This window comes from Primulina eburnea, chromosome 8 (assembly GCF_022965805.1).
Source record: "Primulina eburnea isolate SZY01 chromosome 8, ASM2296580v1, whole genome shotgun sequence".
In the NCBI taxonomy this organism is placed as follows: Eukaryota; Viridiplantae; Streptophyta; class Magnoliopsida; order Lamiales; family Gesneriaceae; genus Primulina; species Primulina eburnea.
This window is the reverse complement of record NC_133108.1, coordinates 33,802,653-33,826,382: the sequence shown is the minus strand read 5'-3', so window position 1 is coordinate 33,826,382 and position 23,730 is coordinate 33,802,653. Positions and strand designations below refer to the sequence as shown.

Here is a 23,730-nt window from a genome sequence, read left to right as displayed (position 1 = left end):
CCAAAACTCATCATCAGATTCCTCATCACTCAGAGAAACATTAAGTCTTTTATTTTTGCGAGATCTATTTGCACATTCGTTGACATAATGTCCAAATCCATGACATTCTCTGCATTGTATAGAGTCATATCTTTTCCGATTAAGTTGATTCTTTCCTTCGTTTCTTGGCCGAAACTGTCTTTGGCCAGGAAACTTCTGTGTTTTGTCAGGAGCAGTAATGCTGTGGAATTTGGAATTTTGGATGGTTGTACACTTTTCTTTTTTGTCTCTAATCCTCTTAAAATAGTCTCCAAACTTCTTAGTGATGTAGGAGATAGAGTCCTCACAGAGATCCGACTCATTCACTTCTTCTCACAGTTGAAGAAGATCATTAAATGAGTAATTTGATACCTGGAAAGCGATCATTTTATCTTTTTCCTTCTTCTTCATATCCATGTTCATCTCGAAGGTGCGTAGTGAGCTTATCAATTCTTCAAGTGCAATCAATTGCACAAATTTTGATATTAAATAGTTCAGGCAGATATCTGAGAACTTTGCCTACGAAACGTTCATTCAAGATGGGATCACCTAGATTGAATGCTTCATTGGTAATCTCCCCGAGGCGTCGATCATAATCAATGATTGTTTTAGTTTCTTCCATTCTCAGATTCTCGAATTTTGATGTTAGCATTCTCAACTTTGTTCTTCTCACACTTTCAAAAAACTCACAATGCTTCTAAAGGATTTCCCAAGTTTCCTTGGCCAATACACAATTTGAAATTAGGCTAAACATATTAAGATTGACCGAGGTGAAAATGGCATTTAAGGCCTTGGAATTGTGGTTTCAGATCTGTACTTCCTCAGCAGTCCACTAATTTTCAAGTTTTATTAGTGTATCACCATTTTCTTCTATTCTTTTTGGTGGACTCCAACCACTGACAACACGTTGCCAAGCTCGTTCATCTACAGATTTAATATATATTCTGATTTTGACCTTCCATAGACCGTAGTTGGATCCATCCAAAACAAGTGGTCGAAGTGCTGCATTTGCGAGTGACACGCCCATCAAAAAAACTTGTTGAACAAATTAATCAGGATCATCACTTAGTATATCAAGAGACTGCTCTGATACCACTTGTAAGGTATTGGGTATATTTTCTTTAACATAAATAATAAAAAGTATACGAGAATTTGTGTGTATCAGATTTAAATATTGTTTCAGATATTGTAACACTTGGCATAACACTCAGCGGAATAATATAACAGAAATAAATAGCTTAAACTAAAATAATTCAGAACTAATTGTGCAAAAGTATAAAGAAGTATTTATATTTGTGCGGTGTGCCTTAAGACAAAATAATCAATAGAAAACACCTTTAAGTTTAAAAAAACCAATCACTAGTTATTTTAAATAAAATCAATTTTCTCAACACTTTGAGAAAACAAACTGCTTTCTTAAACAACTAACACCACTAAAACGTAATCAAGAAAGCAAAAATACGGTGCCAAAAACTGGAGCAACAAAACGTGATCTTCAGCCAACACTTACACACGTGTTGTTTGCAGATCTCTCCAACAATCACGACAACACGTGAAACATCACTCTTCAAAACAGCTATGTCCTTGTGAATAGTTTTTCTCTGAATTTCACAACGTGCTAAAGAGCACCAGTACGCAGCCACGAAAACTTTCAAGCGAAGAGTCAAAAGCAGAATAATCGAATAGCGCATTTTCCTTAGCTTGCTTATCTTATTTATAGTTTCTTCATCTCATAGGGTTTATCTTTAAAAAAAAATCTACAAAATATGGAAATCAAGAGTTTTATTAGAAATAAACTTTTTTTAAATCAATAATACCATATCATAAAATCCTTTTCATAAATATCATATTTAGAAAGGCAAAACTCTCAAGTTAATATTTCACACAATATTATCAGTAAAAAAAATAAAATTTAAAGAAATGATTATTTCAAGAAATAAATTATATCTTGGAATCCAAGATTATTTTTCCTTTCAATACTTTCTTTTTTCCCAAAGTTAATTTTTACGATATAATGGACATAATTTTCGTTTTTAAGTTGAGGAATGGAAAATGGATCACCCTAGCAAGAATCAAATAACATTTAAACATAGCCAGCAGTTTCATAAAACCGCAGATACACAAGAAGCAATGAAAATCAACGTATGCGTTTACAGTTTTTTCCAATAATTCAACTCAACAGACACTAGTGATGAAAATTAATCGTTTCGGAGAGCAAATAAACTCGGCAGTGCGAGCTAAGCTAGCTAACATGTACATTTGAGGAGTTAACGTTCTAACAAATCAAAGCCAGTCCTACACGAAGTTAAGATCGATCAGAGTATCTTCCTTTGTAAATGTTTGTACTCAATTGCAAGCTTCACATCCCAACTCGCTTCTTCCCTAGCTAGCATACAAAATATTGCTTATTAATGACACGTTATTCAAACATTTTTGCTTCTTTCAAAAGATTTATGCATATTACACGATCATTGGTGTCACCTGTCATCAAGTTTTTCGTCCCCGAGGGCATCCATCCTATCTTGAAAGGTGCAGTTAAGGTCTCTAAGGACATCGAGTTCCGTTTCCAAGATTTCTTGTGTCTAAAAAGCGTTGCAAAGAGACTTATTAATAAGCATATCTTGGATGGGTAGTTTACTAGAGTAGTAGTACAAGTCGTAAGGATTAGAGAATGTACAATGGCACTTTATTGCCAGTTCGGATTTCGAGCTATACGTAGAATGACCAGTAATGGAGTCGGCAACCCGTACTGAAAGATTCCATGCTCTTTTGAATACCATGTGCCACGAACCATGTGAGTAAGCCATTCAGGTGCGATTCGTCCTCCTTCACAATCTTCATCCTGCCAAATATCGAACTCTGCCAAGCTATATAAAGATTTGTGACATCATGGGACTGAGGAGCAAGAAGTTTTACATTTATAAGCGTGGGGCATGTCTTACAATTTAATTATAGAATGAACGTTGTTATTTTTAAAATCAAATTTAAAGCTATTATTTCACTGTTAACTTAAGAGAATTTCGAATATAAGAAAACACATCAAGAGAAACTAGAAAAACAAGATTTTAATTACTACATCATAAATATATGAGTAAATCTTTTGTGAGACGGTCTCACGAATTTTTATCTGTGAGACGGGTCAACCCTCCGATATTCATAATAAAAAGTAATACTCTTAGCATAAAAAATATTATTTTTTCATAGACGACCTAAATAAGATATCTGTCTCACAAAATACGACCTGTGAGACCGTCTTATACAAGTTTTTGCCTAAATATATTTGAAAAGACGAGATGAAACACAAATATAGTGAGTATATAGCAACGGGTGTTTCAGGAAACAAACGCAGCTGCATCAAATTGACCAAAAAAATGGTTACTCTAGGAGCACTTAAATGTATACTAACTGAATACACACATTGTGAGAGTAGCGTCGGATATAATTTATTAGAAATTCATGTAGTATAGTATTAATCACATGAGCAAGAGCTGTTTTAGAAATTAAAAAAAAAAGATCAAATCGAAAGAACAGAAGTAGTACATAGGATATGTTAAGAATAACATATAAAACTCGACGAAATACAAAAGATGAAAATATCAAAGATGGTTATTCTATGTTTTACTCTTTTTTTAATAATATAGCAGACATATAGCATATAAATATACAAATATAAGAGTATTTTGTCTGCTTTAATTGGTAATAATCATGGGATTTATATGTATCATGTGGTGCAACAGTGAAAAAAGATATATAAACAAGAGAAGTACCAAGTGGAATAACTCATAAGGGTTGTCTTCTTGCGTCAAGAAGCCATAAAAGTTAACAAATGAGAACTGGAGAACTTTCAATAACCAAGAAAACACTGTTCTCCTGCATGACATGCTCTTGATAAAGGAAATCTCAAGGAATGTGTACTCGCTTCTATTCTTCCATAGCGCAATACATGCGGGCATACCTGACGAGAAGGCAAAACAATTGCTATGACCTTTAAACCATCGCTAGCCGTGCGATATCCAAGAATTCCATTCGTTAAATAAGTATCTTATTTAACTCCTTGTTCTTCTCAATCTCTCTCTTTTGTTCTTTTGGGTTGGATGAAATAGTTGACTTAAATTTTCCTCATTGAGTTTACCTAGCAACTCTGTTATATACAAGTTTTTAATAGCCATTTGATGCGGAATCAAGAAACGTGAATCACAGACGAAATAATAGAAACTGATCAATTATCTGACCGAGTGATTGAGAAAGCCAGCACCAGGAATTAAACAAATTCTTAGCTTTCCATCAGTGAAGACAACTTTCAGGCTGTTAGAGTAAAATAGTTCACAAGCCCATAAGAAATGCTCCCATGTGTACAACTCTAGCAGAAATACGTCAGGATGAAGACCAATCAGCGCAGGAAATAACTCCTCATATTAAACTCGTAGGTCCTGAAACAAAAAGAAACTGTATTTGAAGTCAAGCATTACAATGCTATATGTCAGTACGATTGCAATTGTACTTAATTACAGCTGTTAGTGTCAAAGAAACTCAAATCTTGCTAATTGTACAGTAGCTCAAATGCCATGTTTTAATCAATGTACCACATAAACAGCATATTGGACAGTGGGAATAATTGCAGCAACCTAACAGAGCTACACCAAAAGCCAAGAAACTTTGATGATGAATAATTTTTTCTGTAGAAATTGGTCTTCCATAGTGCTGATGTACTTCATGGAAATTGAGTAGAGTTATATGTAATTTAGAGAAAACTACTGTTAGTTGGGAAAATATGGGTCGTTATGATTGAGATGAAATGGTTGAATGACCTCTTTGGCTTGCACAATTTCTTCTAACAGTAAGGTTCCATCTAATGTCACGACAGCATCAATTTAAAAGCTCAATCCTGCATTTAAAAAATTATCAAATGGCAAAAGTCAATTTAAGACAATGTTAAGTATATATCAAGCACAATCAACATCCGTAACTAAAGCACAAGCTATGACAGATCAGAAAACTTCTTTACCATAACCCATTAAAATTCCAACTTGTTTTTACTCCAGTTTACCTAATTTGGTGTTAATTAGTGTCAACTTCCAAATTGTACTTTACGAGTCAACGAACATATCGGCGAAGAGTTGAGCTAATACTCTCCAGAGAGTTTGACACATCAAACAACATAAACGAGATAATAAATAGAAGGAAAGAGGTGATAATATACAACCAAATGGTATGGCAAGTCAAATTTATCGGGCAATGTCTCCAAGAAACCATGATTATCCATTTGCACTTGAGCTGAATACATAACATACAACGAAATGGTATGGCAAGTCAACGAGTGATTAAATTCTTACTAGAAAACAAGGTGTACCATGTCAGATTCATGCACAAGCTCCTCCGAGATGATGATACATACAGGAATTTCCAAAGCAATTTCTCCTACTTTTAGGTCTTTCGTAGCTATGGCTTCTCTCCCTGCTCCTTCAGTATCTAGATGATGAAAATAACGGCAAAGGAACAATTTTTCTGTATTAAACCACTTCATTCATTTACCCAAAAAACCCATCCTTTATATGAATATTGAAACCGACTAAATTCCAAATTTCACTTATTTAATCATAAAGGGAAAGAAATTCAACAAATTATGGCTTAGCAATATTGCAAGCATGGTTGAACGAACCGAGAACGGAATGGCCGGAACCAGAACGCAAGCAACCTTGACGAGGTTCCGGAGTGTGTAGGTTGATAGCTTGTATCGGCGTTTCATATACCGAAAACGGGGATTTAACGGCGGAACGGAATGGGACACGCGGAACGGCACGGAACGGAAGGGATTTGTACAGCTGCAACAAGAATAAAAAATCTGTGTGTAATTTTGAGCACATGCATTGTTGGTCCTAATGCACGTATCTTTACTTTCTAGTACAAATAATGCAACTTTGAGCACATGCATTGTGTGGCTTTTTGGACATTTCACAGTTGCATGATGCTTCAAATAGTAGCACATGCAATCATGCGTTGTTGGACCTAAAACACTTATTTTTCATATATATACATTGAATTTTTCTCAAAACAATTAAAGGATTGCAGCTGGTGCCTGGTAGCTTTCTCCCTTTGATAACTCTCATATCTCCGCCAGCATAAAAACAGCTTCGCCTCTATTGGAAGCTGCTCCGACAGAAAAGTGCAATTGCCCAGAAAAATTCAGCTTCTCCACATAACGTTTTGAGACGCGAACGTACAAAGGCTTCACCATTTTCATGTACTTTTGCACCACTTCTTTTGTCAATTTTCTGTTTCCTGAGGTTGCTGTTGAATTACAATCTTATTGATTATTTCTTCGTTCATTTGCCGCCATGGTAACCCTTTGAGCTATTATCTCTGGTAAATAAAGAGACAAAAGACATTCTTACTTCCTCAGCTTTACACAGCAGGGCAATCTTGCATCGCCGCCACCGTACACCGCCGGTTATAGGTAAGCCAACCACTAACTACAAATTTTTTTAGTTTATATAACTCAATTTGTTTATTTTAAATTATTGTCTGAAATTTTAGACTTCGTATTTCGTATTGTTATTAACTATCCTATTTTTCTTCACTTTGACTGAATATATATGGTCTAGCTCATATTGAATTTTGGGTTTTGTGTGTACGTGTATATATATTTGTGCGTGTGTGTGTTTGTTGGGCTTAATGTTCATACAAAATGGTAGTGAATAAATTACTACAGTTTGATTTTTGCTTAATTCGAATATATTTCGTTAGATTTGTGTGAATATATGTAGTTGGACTTGAAATATTATAAATTATAGTGAATTTATTACTGAATTATGTGTACATGATTATATTTTTTAAAATATAATATAAATATTATATCATCTAAATTGACTCAACGACTTTTATTAATAATAGTTTGGCTCAAATATTAATCCAACTATAAATTTGTATTATATAATTGTTAAAAACATATTCAAACATTCCTGAAAAAGAGAAAAAAACAACCAATTTTTTTCTACTTATATTTTTGTGCATTTAAATAAATATAGACATTATTATATATTTTTTTTATTATTTTAAAATGCAAATAAGTTATACTTTCTTCTTGATACAATTTATCAATTTCTTTATTTTAAATTGCAAATCAGTAAATCCTATGAAAAACGGCTCCAAAACTCGATATTGGTTGGGAGTTTGGTAAATCCATCGGAGGTGATAGAAAGACAATACAATGAAAACTTTGTGGAAAAATATAACCGGTGGAATTACAAGATTAAAGCAACATATTGCTCATGTTGCTGGAAATGTTGAGTCATGCACTATAGCTCCAAAAGAAATATCATTGATGTTCCGGAAACATCTTCAAGATACTAAGAACGAGAGAAATTTAATCAAAAAAAAGAAAGAAATTGCTATTAATACAATTCAACAGAGCATACATGGACTCGATAATTGCAGTGACAGTGGAGACGATGCTAAATTTGATAATACCTACGAAGAAACTTTACAAGATATGGAAAATAGGGCACTGCGAAAAGCAATGAAAGAAAGTCATAGAACAAGAGCATTTGAGGAAGATATGCAAAACCGATATGGTTCAGGTAAATAAATATTTTATTTTTATAGTTGATGCATATTCGATATATGGTTCAAAATTAATGTATCATTTTAAAAACTTATTTTTAATGGAGTAATATAAAAATTCTGATTAGATTATATTATTTAATTCAGGAAATGTTGGTGGTAGTTCATCATCACCAAGTGCAAATCCCAATTTAACAAAACAGATGACTCGTAGCTTTAGCGTACGAGAGGGAGCTCAGTTACCATCGAAAGGGATTGATTCTTACATGTTTTCATCAAAACGAAAGAGTATAAAAAATTGATTTGCTCCTGAAAAGGTCAAAGATGTTGGGAAGGCTATTTCAAAATGGTTTATATACAATGCAATTCCATTTCATGCAGCAGATAGTGGTCCATACTACCAAGCAATGATTAATACCATCGCAGATGTTGGACCTGGAGCACAAGGTCCTTCGGGACGTCAAATAGGTGGTGTTTTCCTGGAAGATGAGGTAGAAGATATCACTATATATTTGAATACATTAAAATCCAAATGGCCAAAATATGGATGCACAATAATGTGTGATGGTTGGAGCACACACAACAAGCATCCTATCATTAATTTTATGATATACTACGATCGCAACATGATATTTCATAGTTCAGTGGATTGCACAAACAAAAGAAAGACAACCGATTTTATATTATCTCTTTTGAATAATGTTATTGAAGATATTGGAGAAGAAAATGTTGTACATGTGGTTACAGATAGGGAAAGTGCAAACAAAGCTGTTGGACAAAAATTGATGATTGAAAGACCTCACATGTTTTGGTCACCTTGTGCTGCACACTACATTGATCTTATGCTTGAAGATATTGGTAAGATGACAAAGGTAAAGAGGTGCATTGATAAATAAAAGCAAATAACAAGTTTTATATACAATAGTGACAAAATCGTGAACTTAATGAAAATCTACACAAATGATCGTGAATTGTTGAGACCTGGAATCACTCGCTTTGCTACTGAATTTATTTCTTTAGAAAGTCTCGTCCGGTATTGTCATGATTTGAAGAGATTGTGCACTTCAGTTGAGTGGCATGAGTACAACAATACAAGAAAGAGAAGAAAAGATGTCGAAAGAATTACAACGATCATTTTGGACACAAAATTTTGGAAGTCACCTCGTGATATATGCACAGCAATGGAACCTCTCGTCGAAGTTTTGAAGTTGGTTGATCAAGACAATAATCCAACGCTGTCAATTATATATGAAGCAATGGATAGAGCTAAATTATCTATAAAAGAAAGTGTGAAAGACTTGCAATTGTACTAGGATGTGATTGATGAGCGTTGGTATAATCAATTACACCAACACCTACATGCTGCAGGTAAAATTAGATTATATTTACAAAGAATAAATCCATTGTTGTGGTTATCGTTATATAATTTTAAATTTGTGTGTTTTTATCATATTTCCTCAATCCAATGCTCCAATATTCTGGTACCCGTGTTTACACTGATGAAGTAAGACGAAGGATTGAAGACAGTAATCAAAAGACTAGAGCTCGATTTAAATACACAAGCTGCAATGATTAATGATGTATGATATTTATAAGTTTTTCTTAACATGTTTTATATCCAGTATACTATAGTTTTTATCAAACATGTTTCACAGATTAAATTGTTTACTGAACAAATTGGAGAGTTTGGATCCCCACTTGCAAAAATGGCGGTTAAAAAAAGTCTTCCAGGTTTGAACTTCTTTATGTTTTTTCATAGATATTAAAGTTATACAATATATATCATATGTTTCATTTTTCAGCTGAATGGTGGAATGAGTATGGTGAAGAAGCTCCCCACCTAAGAAAACTTGCAATTAAAGTTCTTAGTCAAACATGTTTATTTTCTGGTTGTGAGAGAAATTGGAGCATATGGTCTTTAATACATACTAAGGTTCGCAATCGTTTGGCAATTGAAAAATTGCATAAATTGGTATATGTCCATTACAATATGCGGTTAAGAGTACGAAATTTGAAGCAAAAAAGTGGAGATGATGATTACTATAGTCCTATAGATCTTGATCACATATTCAAAGATGATGATATTTTAAATGAATGGACTAGAGATAATGAACCCTCTGTGTTGCAAGACGATGACTTAGAATGGTTAGATCAAGGTCATGAAATATCAAATGCCCAAGATAGCAACAAGAACAAAAACAATGAGGGCACCTCAAGATTATCAAAAGGAAAGGGAATCTTATTAAATGAAATTGATGAAACTGACAATGACGATAAAAGTGACGACAATGATGATAATGGTGATGAGAACAATCGGGAAAGTGGCAAAAAACATGGAGATGCTGGTCAAGCATGTCAAGATGATCAATACGATACTGGCATGTCATGGGCACGGGGGAAAGAGAATTATTATGCAACACAAGACACTGATCATTGGTATCGTCCTGGGATAGAAGAACAACGTCGCTTTTTAGAAAGTTTGACAGGGTTCTCGAGTGCTGAAGATGATGAACATTTTAGTGGATCTTCAGGTTCATATATGCGTGTTGAAGAGAAAATAAAAAATTTGGGCTTGGGAGGTCACCATCAATTTCAGTTTGGAGATGATTCGAGAAATTACCATTGGAGCTCTCAAGATTTTGGTCGTGGTGCCATTGGATTTAATGAACCAGACTTTGGGTATATATTCTCATGATTATATCACACGACATGATGATTTATCATCTCATGATTATGGATCGTCTCAATACACCGGTTTTAGGAATAATCAATTTGAGAGATTTTCTAATAGTGGCCGAAATAGATATCATAATCCTCAAGCACCAGCAGCCACTGGTATTAGGCATGATGGTCATGGTTCTATATCTTCAAGTGAGGCCAGTAATTCTTTTGGACTTCAAAAATTTGGACACTACCATCGTCGTGACGATACATTATTAAATTCTCCCTCATTACACCATATACATTCAGTTTCAAATCAACTATTCAATGCATATCCACCAGGACAATTTAACACTGGTTTATATCAGCAACCATATGGTGGAGATCAGTTTTGTTGGTACCCGAACTTAATTCAATTCTTAATCACTTTCTGGGAATAATTAATCAATTAAAATAAACAGGGTCTAATTTTTTTTTTTAAATACGAGAGTACGCAGCATATGAAATAAGTCTTATCCCATTTACAAGAACACTATTAAGATCTAAGTACAAGTCATGTACAACAATAAATCATAATAACTACTGTTTCTTCACTACCCTAAGGTGATATAACAGATATACTCATAAGTCCGGATCTCCACGCTAACTATCTTTTCTCATTGTGAGAGCCCAGCCCAAGAATACCCAAGCCCAGCCCATTTCGTATTTATTTTAAATAATAATAATAATAATAATAAAAGAAAAAGGATAAGCTCTTTCTCTCTCCCCGTTTTCCTCTCCAGCACCGAAAGCTTCCATCATCTTTTCTTTCTCAATTTCAAAATTTCGTTCCTCGATTTTTGCCGCTCCGTTTGTCCAAAAATTAAAGTAAGCATAGTTTTGGAATCCTCTCGACGAGAGCTATCTTTTGATACCCTTTTTGCTAAGAAAACTTGCGACTCTCGGAAACCCGTCGGAGATCGCCGCTCGTTTTTCGCCGAAATTTGTGAGGAAACTCTCGGTTTAAGCTTCCTAGAGCTTTACTTCGAAGCCTTGAGGTATAATTATGATTTTAGGGTTTCGAATTTTGGGGATTTTAATTCAATTGAGTTCCAATAACTAATATATATTGGATTATTGATTGTAGGTGCTATATCGGAGTCGATTGGAGGTATTAAGCTAATTTTCGGAATTTATTTAGATAATATTTCGAATTTAGCCTATTAATTTGGGATTTATGATATTTTGAAATGTCAAATCGTTATTGGGATGTGTTTATGGCATTAGAAAAAAAAAATGAACATTTTGGAAATTCCTAGTAATATCGAAAAAATTCAGATTCGGTATGATTGAATTTTCGAAATTTCAAGTTGTCCGGTATTGAGAGATTTAAGTTAAATAAATCGTATATTTGACTTTGCGATGAGTTTTAGAAATTGTAAAGCCTAAATTATGGATTTTTGGAATTTTAGGCTAAATTAGTGAATATTGGAAAAATAAATGGGACTTGATATGAAATGTATTATTTGTCACAGGATTGGATTCTACGAGAAATCCTTAATATATTTGGGTGGTAAATTAGTTATCAGTTGAGGTACGTATGAACCGTTTTCTTATGACGTCTATAGCGATGTGGAATGACGTTAAGTACTTTGTAATGAGTTGTGGCGTGCTTTATGTGCCTCTGTGAATACGTGATTGCATTCATGCATTTATTTGAGTTGATACATAGCATTTCGAGCCTTGACTCCGTTGATTGCTATCATTGCTGATCTGTTGAGATGTTGCGTCATCTATGGATGCGAGTGATAGGATAGATCACTCCTGACATCTTATCGATGGAACGAGTGATAGGATTAGCACTCTCCTGATGACTGCTCGAGGACTAACCGGGTCGCTACCGGACCCTCGATGCTACGTGCATGGATGAGCGGTGACATGATATTACGTTGCTGCATTCCTGGCACGGGTGGCCACTGTTCTTGTTGCTGATGCGTTTCATTTGGACTCCGTTTTGGTATCCGTTATTTCATTGTTACCGACATGCATTGCATTGCATTTCATTGCATTTTACTTGATTTTATTTCACGTCAGTTATAATTGTCATAATTTTACTGGTTCGTCGTACTGGGGCCTGACCCCTCTTTTCTGTTTATGCTGTGGTTGTTTTTGATGCCATAGCAGATTATCCAGGAGGATCTGACGCGTCTGGTGGAGCGTCAGGTAGCGGTGCCCAGTAGTTGGATTGTTGTTGCGAGTTCCCAGATATTATGTCATTAAGTCATACTTTTGCCAGGGAATGCCCTGTGTAGCTGTACTGTTATTTTTACGATGTTTGGAATTGATAGTAGTGTGATCGAGCCTTGCCGGATCTGCATGTGTTTAGTCCTGGCCAGTGCGGCTATAGGTTTGTGAATTGCTATTATGACTTTATTTCGAGTATATAAATGTTGTTGTGATGTTTTGATATTTTTGGGATGTCCTATTTACGAATAGGTCATGCCGAAATTTCTGTAAGCCCAAAATGGAAAATTTTTAATCGCTTTCGCTGTTTACATTAATAAATCCTGCTGTTTGGTAATTAAATATTAATCAGGAGCACGGGCCCCCACAGTTGGTATCAGAGCGTAACTGGGATATGCTCGAATTAGAGTCTAGGGCACTTGAGTCTAGACACAAATAAAATGATTGCGTATGTGTTTGACTATTTGCTCTTGTTTGAACTATGTGCTGTGATTTATTTGAATTAGCCTGAGTTAGCACTGTTGATTAGATTTTGAACTTAGTTTAATAACTAGCTACGAGACTAAGTTTTAGCTTTCCTTTGGTTATTTTGTCCTTATGAAGTTATTTTGCCTTGATCATAAATCCTTGTGTCTTATAGAATGGCACCTGGAGGAAGAGGCAAAAAGGGAAAAGAAGTTGTCCAGGATTCAGAAGCCCAGAATGTCCGAGGACTTGAAGATATTGTCAGGGGTAGACGTGGTCGTCCTGCAGCCCAGGTTGCTAGAAACGTGGAGGAAGAAGTGAATCAGGAAGTCGAGCAGTTGACTCAGAAAGTTGGTGGGATGCAATTAATAATTGCTCAATTTCAAGAATTACGTCCTCCCAAATTCTTTGGCACTGAAGAGCATAAACCATCTATTTAATTTGCTCAAATATACCGAAAGTGTTAGACTGAAGCTTACAATCTATCAGTTAAAAGATCGAGCACAACTCTGGTGGGAAGCTGCAGAGGAAGCACTGAAAGCATCTGGACAAATCATTACTTGGGAAGTATTCCGTACTCAGTTTACCCAAGAATATGCACCTCCTTCTTATTATTATGGCAATGAAGAAGAGTTCAACCAATTGGTGCAGGGAAATAAAACGGTTGTTGAATATGCTTCTCAATTTTCTGCTCTTTTGCCATATGTGCCGCATGTTGCAAGAAATGATCAGTCCAAACTTTCTCGTTTCCTGCATGGGCTACAAGGGACTATTCATACTTTGGTGATGACTGTATCGCCTAATACATATGTTCAAGCTGTAGAAATGGCGAAGAAGATAGAGGCTAGTTTGCTCAGAGGAGAATCACGGCCAGTTCCAGTTCCAGCCTCTACTTCTCAAGGATCTGGAAGTCATATGCCGATGCCAGCTGGTTTATCTCCTTATCAGCCTCAACAGTCATCCCAGCAACCGAAGCAACAACGATTCAGAGCAAGAGGTAAACAATTTAAGAAGAGATCTCAGTCCAGCTCCTCCAGTTCAGGCAGTACTAGAGGGAGCAGTGTTGTTGGGTCTTCGAATGCTGTGTACTGTGACCGCTGTGGTGGAAGACATTTTAGTTCACAGTGTGTAGGAGTCCAGGGGTCTTGCTATATATGTGGTCAAGTTGGGCATTTTGCTAAAGTGTGCCCCAATGCCCAAAGACAGCAATTTCAGCCACAACAGTCTGGACAGGTTCCCCGAGGACCAGCTTTCAGGCCGTATGCTCCTGCAGAGTCATTTCAGCAGTTTGGCTATCCACCACCTAGAGGTCCTCCTCAGCAGCAATTTTCGGTGCCGCAGCAGGCTCGAGTACATGCATTGACTCAGGACCAGGCTCAGGATGCACCAGGCGGAGTGATTGCAGGTATTTGCTATGTTTTCGATTATCCTGCGCGTATATTGATAGACACTGGAGCATCTCATTCATTTTTATCTGCTGCATTTGTTGATGAGCATGAGATTGCTATTATTTCGTTGCTGGATACTGTGTCTGTGGCTACTCCTGCCGGTGTATACTTGATGTCTCGCGAGATAGTCATAAATTGTGTGATTAGATTTGAGAATAATATTATGATAACTAATCTAATCAAGTTAGCCATGTCTGATTTCGATTGTATCCTTGGTATGGATATATTGACGAATTATCGAGCTACTGTGGACTGTTTCCATGGAATTGTCAGATTTAGACCGTATTATGGCAGAAAATGGAATTTTTATGGTTATGATTCACAGTCTCGAATTCCATTAGTATCTGCAATGGAAATGTTCAGGTTGTTGTCAATCGACAACGAAGGATTTTTGATCTATGCTCTTGATGCAACACGGGAAGAACGATTGAAAGTTTCAGACATTCCCGTTGTCAAGGATTTTCCTGATGTATTTCCGGATGAGATTCCGGGTTTTCCGCCTCAAAGGGAAATAGATCTTAGCATTGAATTGATGCCAGGGACAAATCCTATATCTAGAGCACCATATCGTTTAGCTCCGACAGAGTTGAAAGAACTCAAAGAACAGCTTCAGGATTTACTGGAGAAAGGCTATATCAGACCAAGTATGTCGCCTTGGGGAGCTCCAGTATTGTTTGTAAAGAAGAAAGACGGAACGATGAGAATGTGCGTCGATTATCGGCAGTTGAACCGGGCTACTGTGAAGAATAAGTATCCTCTGCCGCGTATTGACGACTTGTTTGATCAGTTGCAGGGTACTTCTGTGTATTCCAAGATCGACCTTCGTTCCGGCTATCATCAGCTCAGAGTCCGAGAGGAAGATGTTCCTAAGACAGCGTTTCGGACACGTTATGGACGCTATGAATTCCTAGTTGTGCCGTTTGGGTTGACTAATGCTCCAGCGGTGTTTATGGATTTAATGAATCGTGTATTCCGGAAATTCATAGATAATTTCGTTATCGTTTTTATTGATGATATCTTGATTTATTCCAAGTCAAAGAAAGATCACGAAAAACATTTGACACTAGTTCTCCAAACACTCAGAGAAGCACAGTTGTATGCCAAGTTTTCTAAGTGTGAGTTCTGGTTGGACAGAGTTTTATTTTTAGGCCATGTTATATCTGCACAAGGAGTATCTGTTGATCCTAGTAAAGTTGAAGCTGTTATCAATTGGCCTAAACCAACCAATGTGTCTGAGATTCGAAGCTTTTTGGGGTTAGCTGGGTATTATAGGCGTTTCATTGAAGGATTTTCTAAAATAGCTAGGCCTATGACCCAGTTGACACAGAAAGATCGAATTTTTGTGTGGACTGCAGAATGTGAGTCTAGTTTTCGGACTTTGAAAGAAAATTTTACCACATTTCCCGTGCTAGCTTTGCCTTCAGGCTCAGGTGGATTTGTTGTCTGTACAGATGCTTCTCTAAATGGACTGGGTTGTGTTTTGATGCAAAATGGGCGAGTGATTGCATATGCATCTCGTCAGTTGAAGCCACATGAGACTCGATATCCAGTTCATGATTTGGAGTTAGCTGCCATTTTGTTTGCATTGAAGATATGGCGTCATTATCTGTACGGAGAACAGTTTGTGATTTATTCTGATCACAAGAGTCTGAAGTATCTTTTCACATAGTCTGACTTGAATATGAGACAGCGTCGATGGTTGATATTACTTAAAGACTTTGATTGTGAGATTCAGTACCAACCAGGGAGAATGAATCAAGTTGCAGATGCTTTGAGTAGAAAGGTTCAGCCTAAAATGTTGGCCTCTTTGACTATTTCAAAGGTTCATGAACATTTGGGAACTTCAGGATGGACTTATCAGTCTAAGGGCGATTACTTTATAGTTTCATCTATTCAAGTTGAACCACAGATTGTTTCTGAAATGAAAGCAGCACAGAGAACTGATCCGCATGTTCATAGATTGAAAAAATTGACTCAGACAGGTCAATCTGACAAGTTCAATGTTGCTTCAGATGGATGTCTGCGCTATCATGGTAGACTTGTGGTTCCGAATGATAGATTTGAAAGAATCTATACTTCGAGAAGCTCATTGTAGTCGACATAGTGTTCATCCTGGAATCAGAAAGATGTATCATACCTTGAAATCTCATTATTGGTGGGAAGGTATGAAGAAAGAGATTTCTGACTTTGTGGCTAGATGTTTGACGTGCCAACAGGTTAAAGCTGAGAGAATGAGACCTGGTGGTATGTTACATAGTCTTGAAGTGCCACAGTGGAATTGGGAGCACATTGCTATGGATTTTGTGACACACCTACCTCGTTCTAATCGTGGTTGTGATGCGATTTGGGTGATTGTGGATAGATTATCTAAATCAGCCCATTTTATTCCTTATGATCGTACTTGTACTTATAAGAAAATGACAAAAATGTACATCGATCATGTAGTGAGATTGCATGGTGTGCCTGTAACCACAGTATCAGATCGTGATCCCAGGTTTGCCTCAAAGTTTTGGGGTAGTTTGCAATCAGCATTGGGTTCAAAGTTGGCGATGAGTACTGCATATCACCCACAGACAGATGGTCAGTCAGAGAGGACCATTCCGACACTCGAGGATATGTTGCGAGCAGTCGTGATGGATTTTAGCGGTGGTTGGCAGGAATCATTGTCACTTGTTGAATTCTCTTACAATAATAGCTTCCAAGCAACCATCGGAATGGCACCATTTGAAGCCTTGTACGGCAGAAAATGTAGATCTCCGATATGCTGGGAAGATGTAGGAGAAAAACAGATGGCAATACCAAAATTTATACAAGAAATGAAAGAGAAGGTTGAAATGATCAGGAAAAGAATGAAAGCAGCTCAGGATCGTCAAGCCAGCTATGCTAATAAAAGGCGTAGACCTTTAGAATTTCAGGTTGGCGACCAGGTTTTCTTGAAAGTATCACCGTTCGTGGTACTATGAGATTTGGGCGCAAAGGGAAGCTAGCTCCGCGTTATATTGGTCCATATGCGATTGTTGAGAGGATTGGCACATTAGCTTATCGTTTGGACTTACCGCAGAGTTTGTCTGCAATACATGATGTGTTTCATGTATCTATGCTGCGGAAGTACGAGCCGGATCCTTCTCATGTCTTGAGGACTGATGAGGTGGAGTTGGATAGTTCCCTTAGCTATGTTGAGCATCCAGTGCAAATCCTTGATCGTAAAGAGAAGCAACTTAGAAATAAGACGATTCCACTGGTTATGGTTCAATGGAGTAGACATGGGAGAGAAGAAGCTACATGGGAATTAGAGGCTAAGATGCGTCAGGAATGGTCTCATTTGTTTGAAAATGTAATAAATTATTCCATGTATTCTGATTTCCCTATGTACTATCAGTGGTGAATGTTTGTAAGCCACTTTTGTATAAATGATGTGTATATTAGATTTCGAGGACGAAATCTTTTATTAGTAGGGGAGAATGTGAGAGCCCAGCCCAAGAATACCCAAGCCCAGCCTATTTTGTATTTATTTTAAATAATAATAATAATAATAAAAGAAAAAGGATAAGCTCTTTCTCTCTCCCCGTTTTCCTCTCCAGCACCGAAAGCTTCCATCATCTTTTCTTTCTCAATTTCAAAATTTCGTTCCTCGATTTTTGCCGCTCCGTTTGTCCAAAAATTAAAGTAAGCATAGTTTTGGAATCCTCTCGACGAGAGCTATCTTTTGATACCCTTTTTGCTAAGAAAACTTGCGACTCTCGGAAACCCGTCGGAGATCGCCGCTCGTTTTTCGCCGGAATTTGTGAGGAAACTCTCGGTTTAAGCTTCCTATAGCTTTACTTCGAAGCCTTGAGGTATAATTATGATTTTAGGGTTTCGAATTTTGGGGATTTTAATTCAATTGAGTTCCAATAACTAATATATATTGGATTATTGATTGTAGGTGCTATATCGGAGTCGATTGGAGGTATTAAGCTAATTTTCGGAATTTATTTAGATAATATTTCGAATTTAGCCTATTAATTTGGGATTTATGATATTTTGAAATGTTAAATCGTTATTGGGATGTGTTTATGGCATTAGAAAAAAAAAATGAACATTTTGGAAATTCCTAGTAATATCGAAAAAATTCAGATTCGATATGATTGAATTTTCGAAATTTCAAGTTGTCCGGTATTGAGAGATTTAAGTTAAATAAATCGTATATTTGACTTTGCGATGAGTTTTAGAAATTGTAAAGCCTAAATTATGGATTTTTGGAATTTTAGGCTAAATTAGTGAATATTGGAAAACTAAATGGGACTTGATATGAAATGTATTATTTGCCACAGGATTGGATTCTGCGAGAAATCCTTAATATATTTGGGTGGTAAATTAGTTATCAGTTGAGGTACGTATGAACCGTTTTCTTATGACGTCTATAGCGATGTGGAATGACGTTAAGTACTTTGTAATGAGTTGTGGCGTGCTTTATGTGCCTCTGTGAATACGTGATTGCATCCATGCATTTATTTGAGTTGATACATAGCATTTCGAGCCTTGACTCCGTTGATTGCTATCATTGCTGATCTGTTGAGATGTTGCATCATCTATGGATGCGAGTGATAAGATAGATCACTCCTGACATCTTATCGATGGAACGAGTGATAGGATTAACACTCTCCTGATGACTGCTCGAGGACTGACCGGGTCGCTACCGGACCCTCGATGCTACGTGCATGGATGAGCGGTGACATGATATTACGTTGCTGCATTCCTGGCATGGGTGGCCACTGTTCTTGTTGCTGATGCGTTTCATTTGGACTCCGTTTTGGTATCCGTTATTTCATTGTTACCGACACGCATTGCATTGCATTTCATTGCATTTTACTTGATTTTATTTCACGTCAGTTATAATTGTCATAATTTTACTGGTTCGTCGTACTGGGGCCTGACCCCTCTTTTCTGTTTATGCTGTGGTTGTTTTTGATGCCATAGCAGATTATCCAGGAGGATTTGACGCGTCTGGTGGAGCGTCAGGTAGCGGTGCCCAGTAGTTGGATTGTTGTTGCGAGTTCCCAGATATTATGTCATTAAGTCATACTTTTGCCAGGGAATGCCCTGTGTAGCTGTACTGTTATTTTTACGATGTTTGGAATTGATAGTAGTGTGATCGAGCCTTGCCGGCTCTGCATGTGTTTAGTCCTGGCCAGTGCGGCTATAGGTTTGTGAATTGCTATTATGACTTTATTTCGAGTATATAAATGTTGTTGTGATGTTTTGATATTTTTGGGATGTCCTATTTACGAATAGGTCATGCCGAAATTTCTGTAAGCCCAAAATGGAAAATTTTTAATCGCTTTCGCTGTTTACATTAATAAATCCTGCTGTTTGGTACTTAAATATTAATCAGGAGCACGGGCCCCCACACTCATCCTCTTCTTGACCCTGATCCAGCCCCACCTGTTGTCATGCACACATAAAAAACAGGACAACAGCCGGATAACTCCGGTGAGAATAAATCCCAGTATAAACAATGTAAACATGCAATTATATAAAAACATATATAAAAGCATAAATAAGATATCATTAACATATAGCAACTCAACAGACATGAATGATATAAACACTGTAAATCAACATGACGTATCAGACTCAACTCAATCGACGCGTCGTCTCAGACTCGACTCAATTCTAATCTAGGGATCCCGGTGTCTGAATAATGATAAATATACCGAATCTCAGTCGATAGGAATGAATTAATCCCTAAACAGCATCGATATAATTCATATATCCAGTGTCTGGGCGAATCAGCCGCAGATTTGACGAATCAGTCAAAGAATACGCGAATCAGCCCATGACTAGACGAATCAGCCAGTAACTAGATGAATCAGCCAGTAACTAGGCGAATCAGCCAATGACTCAATACATACAATGTCTATGAATCAATAGACCTCACATATCAATCTCATCAATTACAAGTATCAATGCAATAAACTAAAGTATGTGATTTAGGGAGACTCGAGTCAAACCTCACTCGAGTTGTGCAATCCCAACTAAACATTAATTTATACCTTTCATTTTGATACTCTGACTCTGTTGAAGTCTCGAACTCAAAGCCTGTCAATACTCAATCTGACAAGAACAATATCGAGGGTACGATATCAATACACCACTCAATCAATACTGGATATAATCAGAATTCAATCAAATTCTGTTTCAACAACATAACGTCATAATTTCAATATATCCAGCACTATCATATCAGTCAGATATCAATCCCAACACCTCATACTCGAAGTCGGATTCAAAATCAGATAGACGGATTTCTCACAAAAGGCGTAAGGATTTTTCACTCTTTCTCTGAAGCTCTCTATACGATTCTTTCCTTCGTTTTCTTGTTTCTGAAGAATTGCAAGGTACATATATATATATATATATATATATATATATATATATATATATATATATATATATATACATACACACACGAACATGCAACAAGGCAAATGGCACATCCTTCATGCAACACGTTTCGCGCATATGCGCGAGACATTATGTCTCACCGCGTGTCTTCCCGACAGCTCGCACATTTGCGCACCTCATCTCCGCGCATATGCACGAGGTTCTCTGGACTTCACTAGCATAGGCTCGCGCATATGCGCGTACACCCTCCGCCCATATGCGCGAGGTTCTCTGCCCATCTCGCGCATATGCGCGAGGGCTACTGTTCCTCGCACATTTTTATGCATTTTCTCGTCTTTCCCGGTCCGATCCTTTCCGTCTATAATCACATCAATTTATCAACAATTCATTCCGGATTATCATAATCAAAATCTCGGGCATTACATTTCTCCCCTCCTAAGATATGTTTTCGTCCCCGAAATCACAGACAATCAAATCATATCATAAGAAGGTATATAGAAGAAGCTAAGTAAAATAACTCACATAAGTGAAATAACTCTTGAAACCTCCGTCTCAGTTCTGACTCAGTTTCCCAAATAACTTCTTTAATGCCATGACGACTCCATTGAATCTTCATAAGTGGAATAGTCTTTGTTCTGAGCTGCTTATTCTTTCTGATCAAGAATCTGAATCGGATTTTCGAAATAACTCAATGTCTCATCCAACTCGGCCTCATTTGGTTGGATTACATGTGAAGCATCAGGCAGGTATTTTTGCAAAAACAAACATGAAAAACATTATGTATTCCAGATAATGAAGGCGGTAAAGCGAGTCGATAGGCACGATCTCCTATCTTCTCAAGAATCTCGTACGGCCCAATATATCGTGGAGATAGTTTCCCTTTCTTGCCTAATCTGACCACTCCTCTGAAAGGTGAAATTTTCAAAAATACTTGGTCTCCAGCCTCAAATACCAACGGTCGTCGTCGGACATTGGCATATTTGGCTTGTCTGTCTTGGCTGCCTTCATTCTCTTCTGAATCAGCTTCACTTATTCAGTCACATCTCTGATCATGCCAGGTCCGATCTAAGGAACCTCAGAGATATCATCCCAATAAAGAGGGGATCAACATTTCTTTCCGTACAACGCTTCGAAAGAAGTCATTTCAATACTCGTCTGATAGCTGTTGTTGTACGAAAACTCACCAAGTGGCAATGCATCTTGCCAGCTAGTGTTAAAATCAAGCACTACTGCTCTCAGCATATCCTCCAATGTCTGGATCGTCTGCTCAGACTATCCATCGGTCTGTGGATGATATGCGGTACTAAAATGTAACTTCATATCCAAAATCTGCTGTAATTTTTGTCAGAAGTGCGATGTAAACCGAGGATCACGGTCTGCTACAATCGACTTCGGCACTCTGTGCAGTCCGACTACCTCTCTGACATAAATCTCAGCCATTTGGTCATGTCGGACGTCATCTTGTACGGAATAAAGCATGCGGATTTGGTCAATCTGTCACTCACAACCCAAATCGCATCACAACCCCGGGAGGATCTCGGTAACTCCATTACAAAATCCATAGAGATGTGATCTCATTTCTCTTCAGGAATAGACAAACTCTGTAATAGTCTTCCGGGTTTCTTTCTCTCGGCCTTCATCTGTTGGCAATTTAGACATTTGGCTACAAATTCAGCAATATTAGTTTTTTTTTCGTTTCCACCGAAACTGTCTTTTCAATCATTATAAATTTTTCTGCCATCAATATGAATACTGAATCGACTGTTATGCGCTTCTGACAATATCTGTCGTTTCAACTCTGAAACATTTGGCACACCAAGACGATTATTCACATACAGAACATTATCACGAACCTAATACTCGGATCGATGTTCTGTTCTAACTATCGCTATCGATTCTGTACATTCGGATCACCTTTCTGAGATACTTTAATCCTCAAAATCAGCTTTGGTTCGACTTGAACAGCATATAATCTCAATGGTCTGCTATCTGTCTCAAATACCAACCCAGACAAACAGCAATATTCTACCATCTTCGACACACTCATAGTCGATAAGGATAAAGAACATACCTTTCGACTCAGTGCATCAGCTGCCGTATTGGATTTCTTTGGATGGTATTTGATTTCACAATCACAATAATCCACAAAATCACCAGTATCTGGTGGAATAGTCGACACCGTAGCACTGGTCAATCTTTTCTTCAACTCAAGAAAACTAGATTCACAGTATTCTGGTTCTGAACATTGTCTTTGAGATATCAGAATTCCCTGACTCTCAGCTAATGATATCTAGATCTCAGATCGATCTTGGAATATACAGAAGAACCCTGCAATTGATCAAATAAATCATCAATACGAGGCAAGGAATATTTGTTCTTTACCGTCGCCTTGTTCAGTTGCCGGTAATCAATACAGAGTCTCATTGAACCGTCTTTCTTCCTTACAAACAATACTGGTGCACCCCAAGGAGAAACACTCGGTCTGATGTACCCCTTGGCCAGTAAATCTTCCAACTGGTCTTTCAACTCTTTCAATTCTATTGGTGCCATTCGGTACAGAGCTCTAGAAATTGGAACTATACCTGGTACCAATTCAATGCTGGAGTCTATCTCTCAAATCGAAGGCAATCCAAGAATCTCATCTGGAAAGACGTCAGCAAACTCGCACACCACTGGCAGATCGGCCAACGATGGACTCGATTTCAGTAAATCAACTGAATAGACAAGGAATCCTTCCACTCCTTTTTGCAACAATCGAGTCATCGACATAACAGATATCAAAGGAATTCTGGCTCGAGGACCCTTACCGTAAAATCTCCACTCTTCAACCATCTCGGGTCTGAATCGTACAACTTTGAGGAAACAGTCAACGGTTGCTCTGTACTTGGTTAGCATATCGATACCGATAATATCGTCAAAGTCAGACAATCCAAGTACAATACAATCTAACTCCATTTAATGCCCGTCA

At 37.3% G+C, this 23,730-nt stretch overlaps 2 protein-coding genes, 2 long non-coding RNA genes and 1 pseudogene across 4 annotated transcripts; 4 read left to right on the top strand and 1 right to left on the bottom strand.

Moving 5' to 3' along the window:
- Positions 1 to 2,538: 2,538 nt before the first annotated feature.
- LOC140839182 (uncharacterized) lies at positions 2,539 to 5,542 on the bottom strand (annotated as a pseudogene).
- A 591-nt stretch (positions 5,543 to 6,133) lies between these two features.
- Positions 6,134 to 9,021, top strand: LOC140839405 (uncharacterized). The gene is made up of 3 exons (XR_012119717.1): positions 6,134 to 6,472; positions 7,453 to 7,595; positions 7,726 to 9,021. It is a non-coding gene; the product is annotated as an uncharacterized lncRNA (long non-coding RNA).
- Positions 9,022 to 9,062: 41 nt separating this feature from the next.
- LOC140839404 (uncharacterized) lies at positions 9,063 to 10,480 on the top strand. Its single transcript, XM_073206088.1, has 3 exons — positions 9,063 to 9,158; positions 9,234 to 9,309; positions 9,381 to 10,480. Exons 1-3 carry the CDS (start codon positions 9,147 to 9,149, stop codon positions 10,271 to 10,273), a joined length of 981 nt encoding a protein of 326 aa, XP_073062189.1. The 5' UTR covers positions 9,063 to 9,146; the 3' UTR covers positions 10,274 to 10,480.
- Positions 10,481 to 11,005: 525 nt separating this feature from the next.
- Positions 11,006 to 13,339, top strand: LOC140839407 (uncharacterized). The gene is made up of 3 exons (XR_012119718.1): positions 11,006 to 11,276; positions 11,366 to 11,389; positions 11,754 to 13,339. It is a non-coding gene; the product is annotated as an uncharacterized lncRNA (long non-coding RNA).
- Positions 13,340 to 13,377: 38 nt separating this feature from the next.
- LOC140839406 (uncharacterized) lies at positions 13,378 to 19,642 on the top strand. Its single transcript, XM_073206090.1, has 2 exons — positions 13,378 to 14,332; positions 19,338 to 19,642. Exons 1-2 carry the CDS (start codon positions 13,714 to 13,716, stop codon positions 19,391 to 19,393), a joined length of 675 nt encoding a protein of 224 aa, XP_073062191.1. The 5' UTR covers positions 13,378 to 13,713; the 3' UTR covers positions 19,394 to 19,642.
- The last annotated feature ends 4,088 nt before the right edge of the window (positions 19,643 to 23,730 follow it).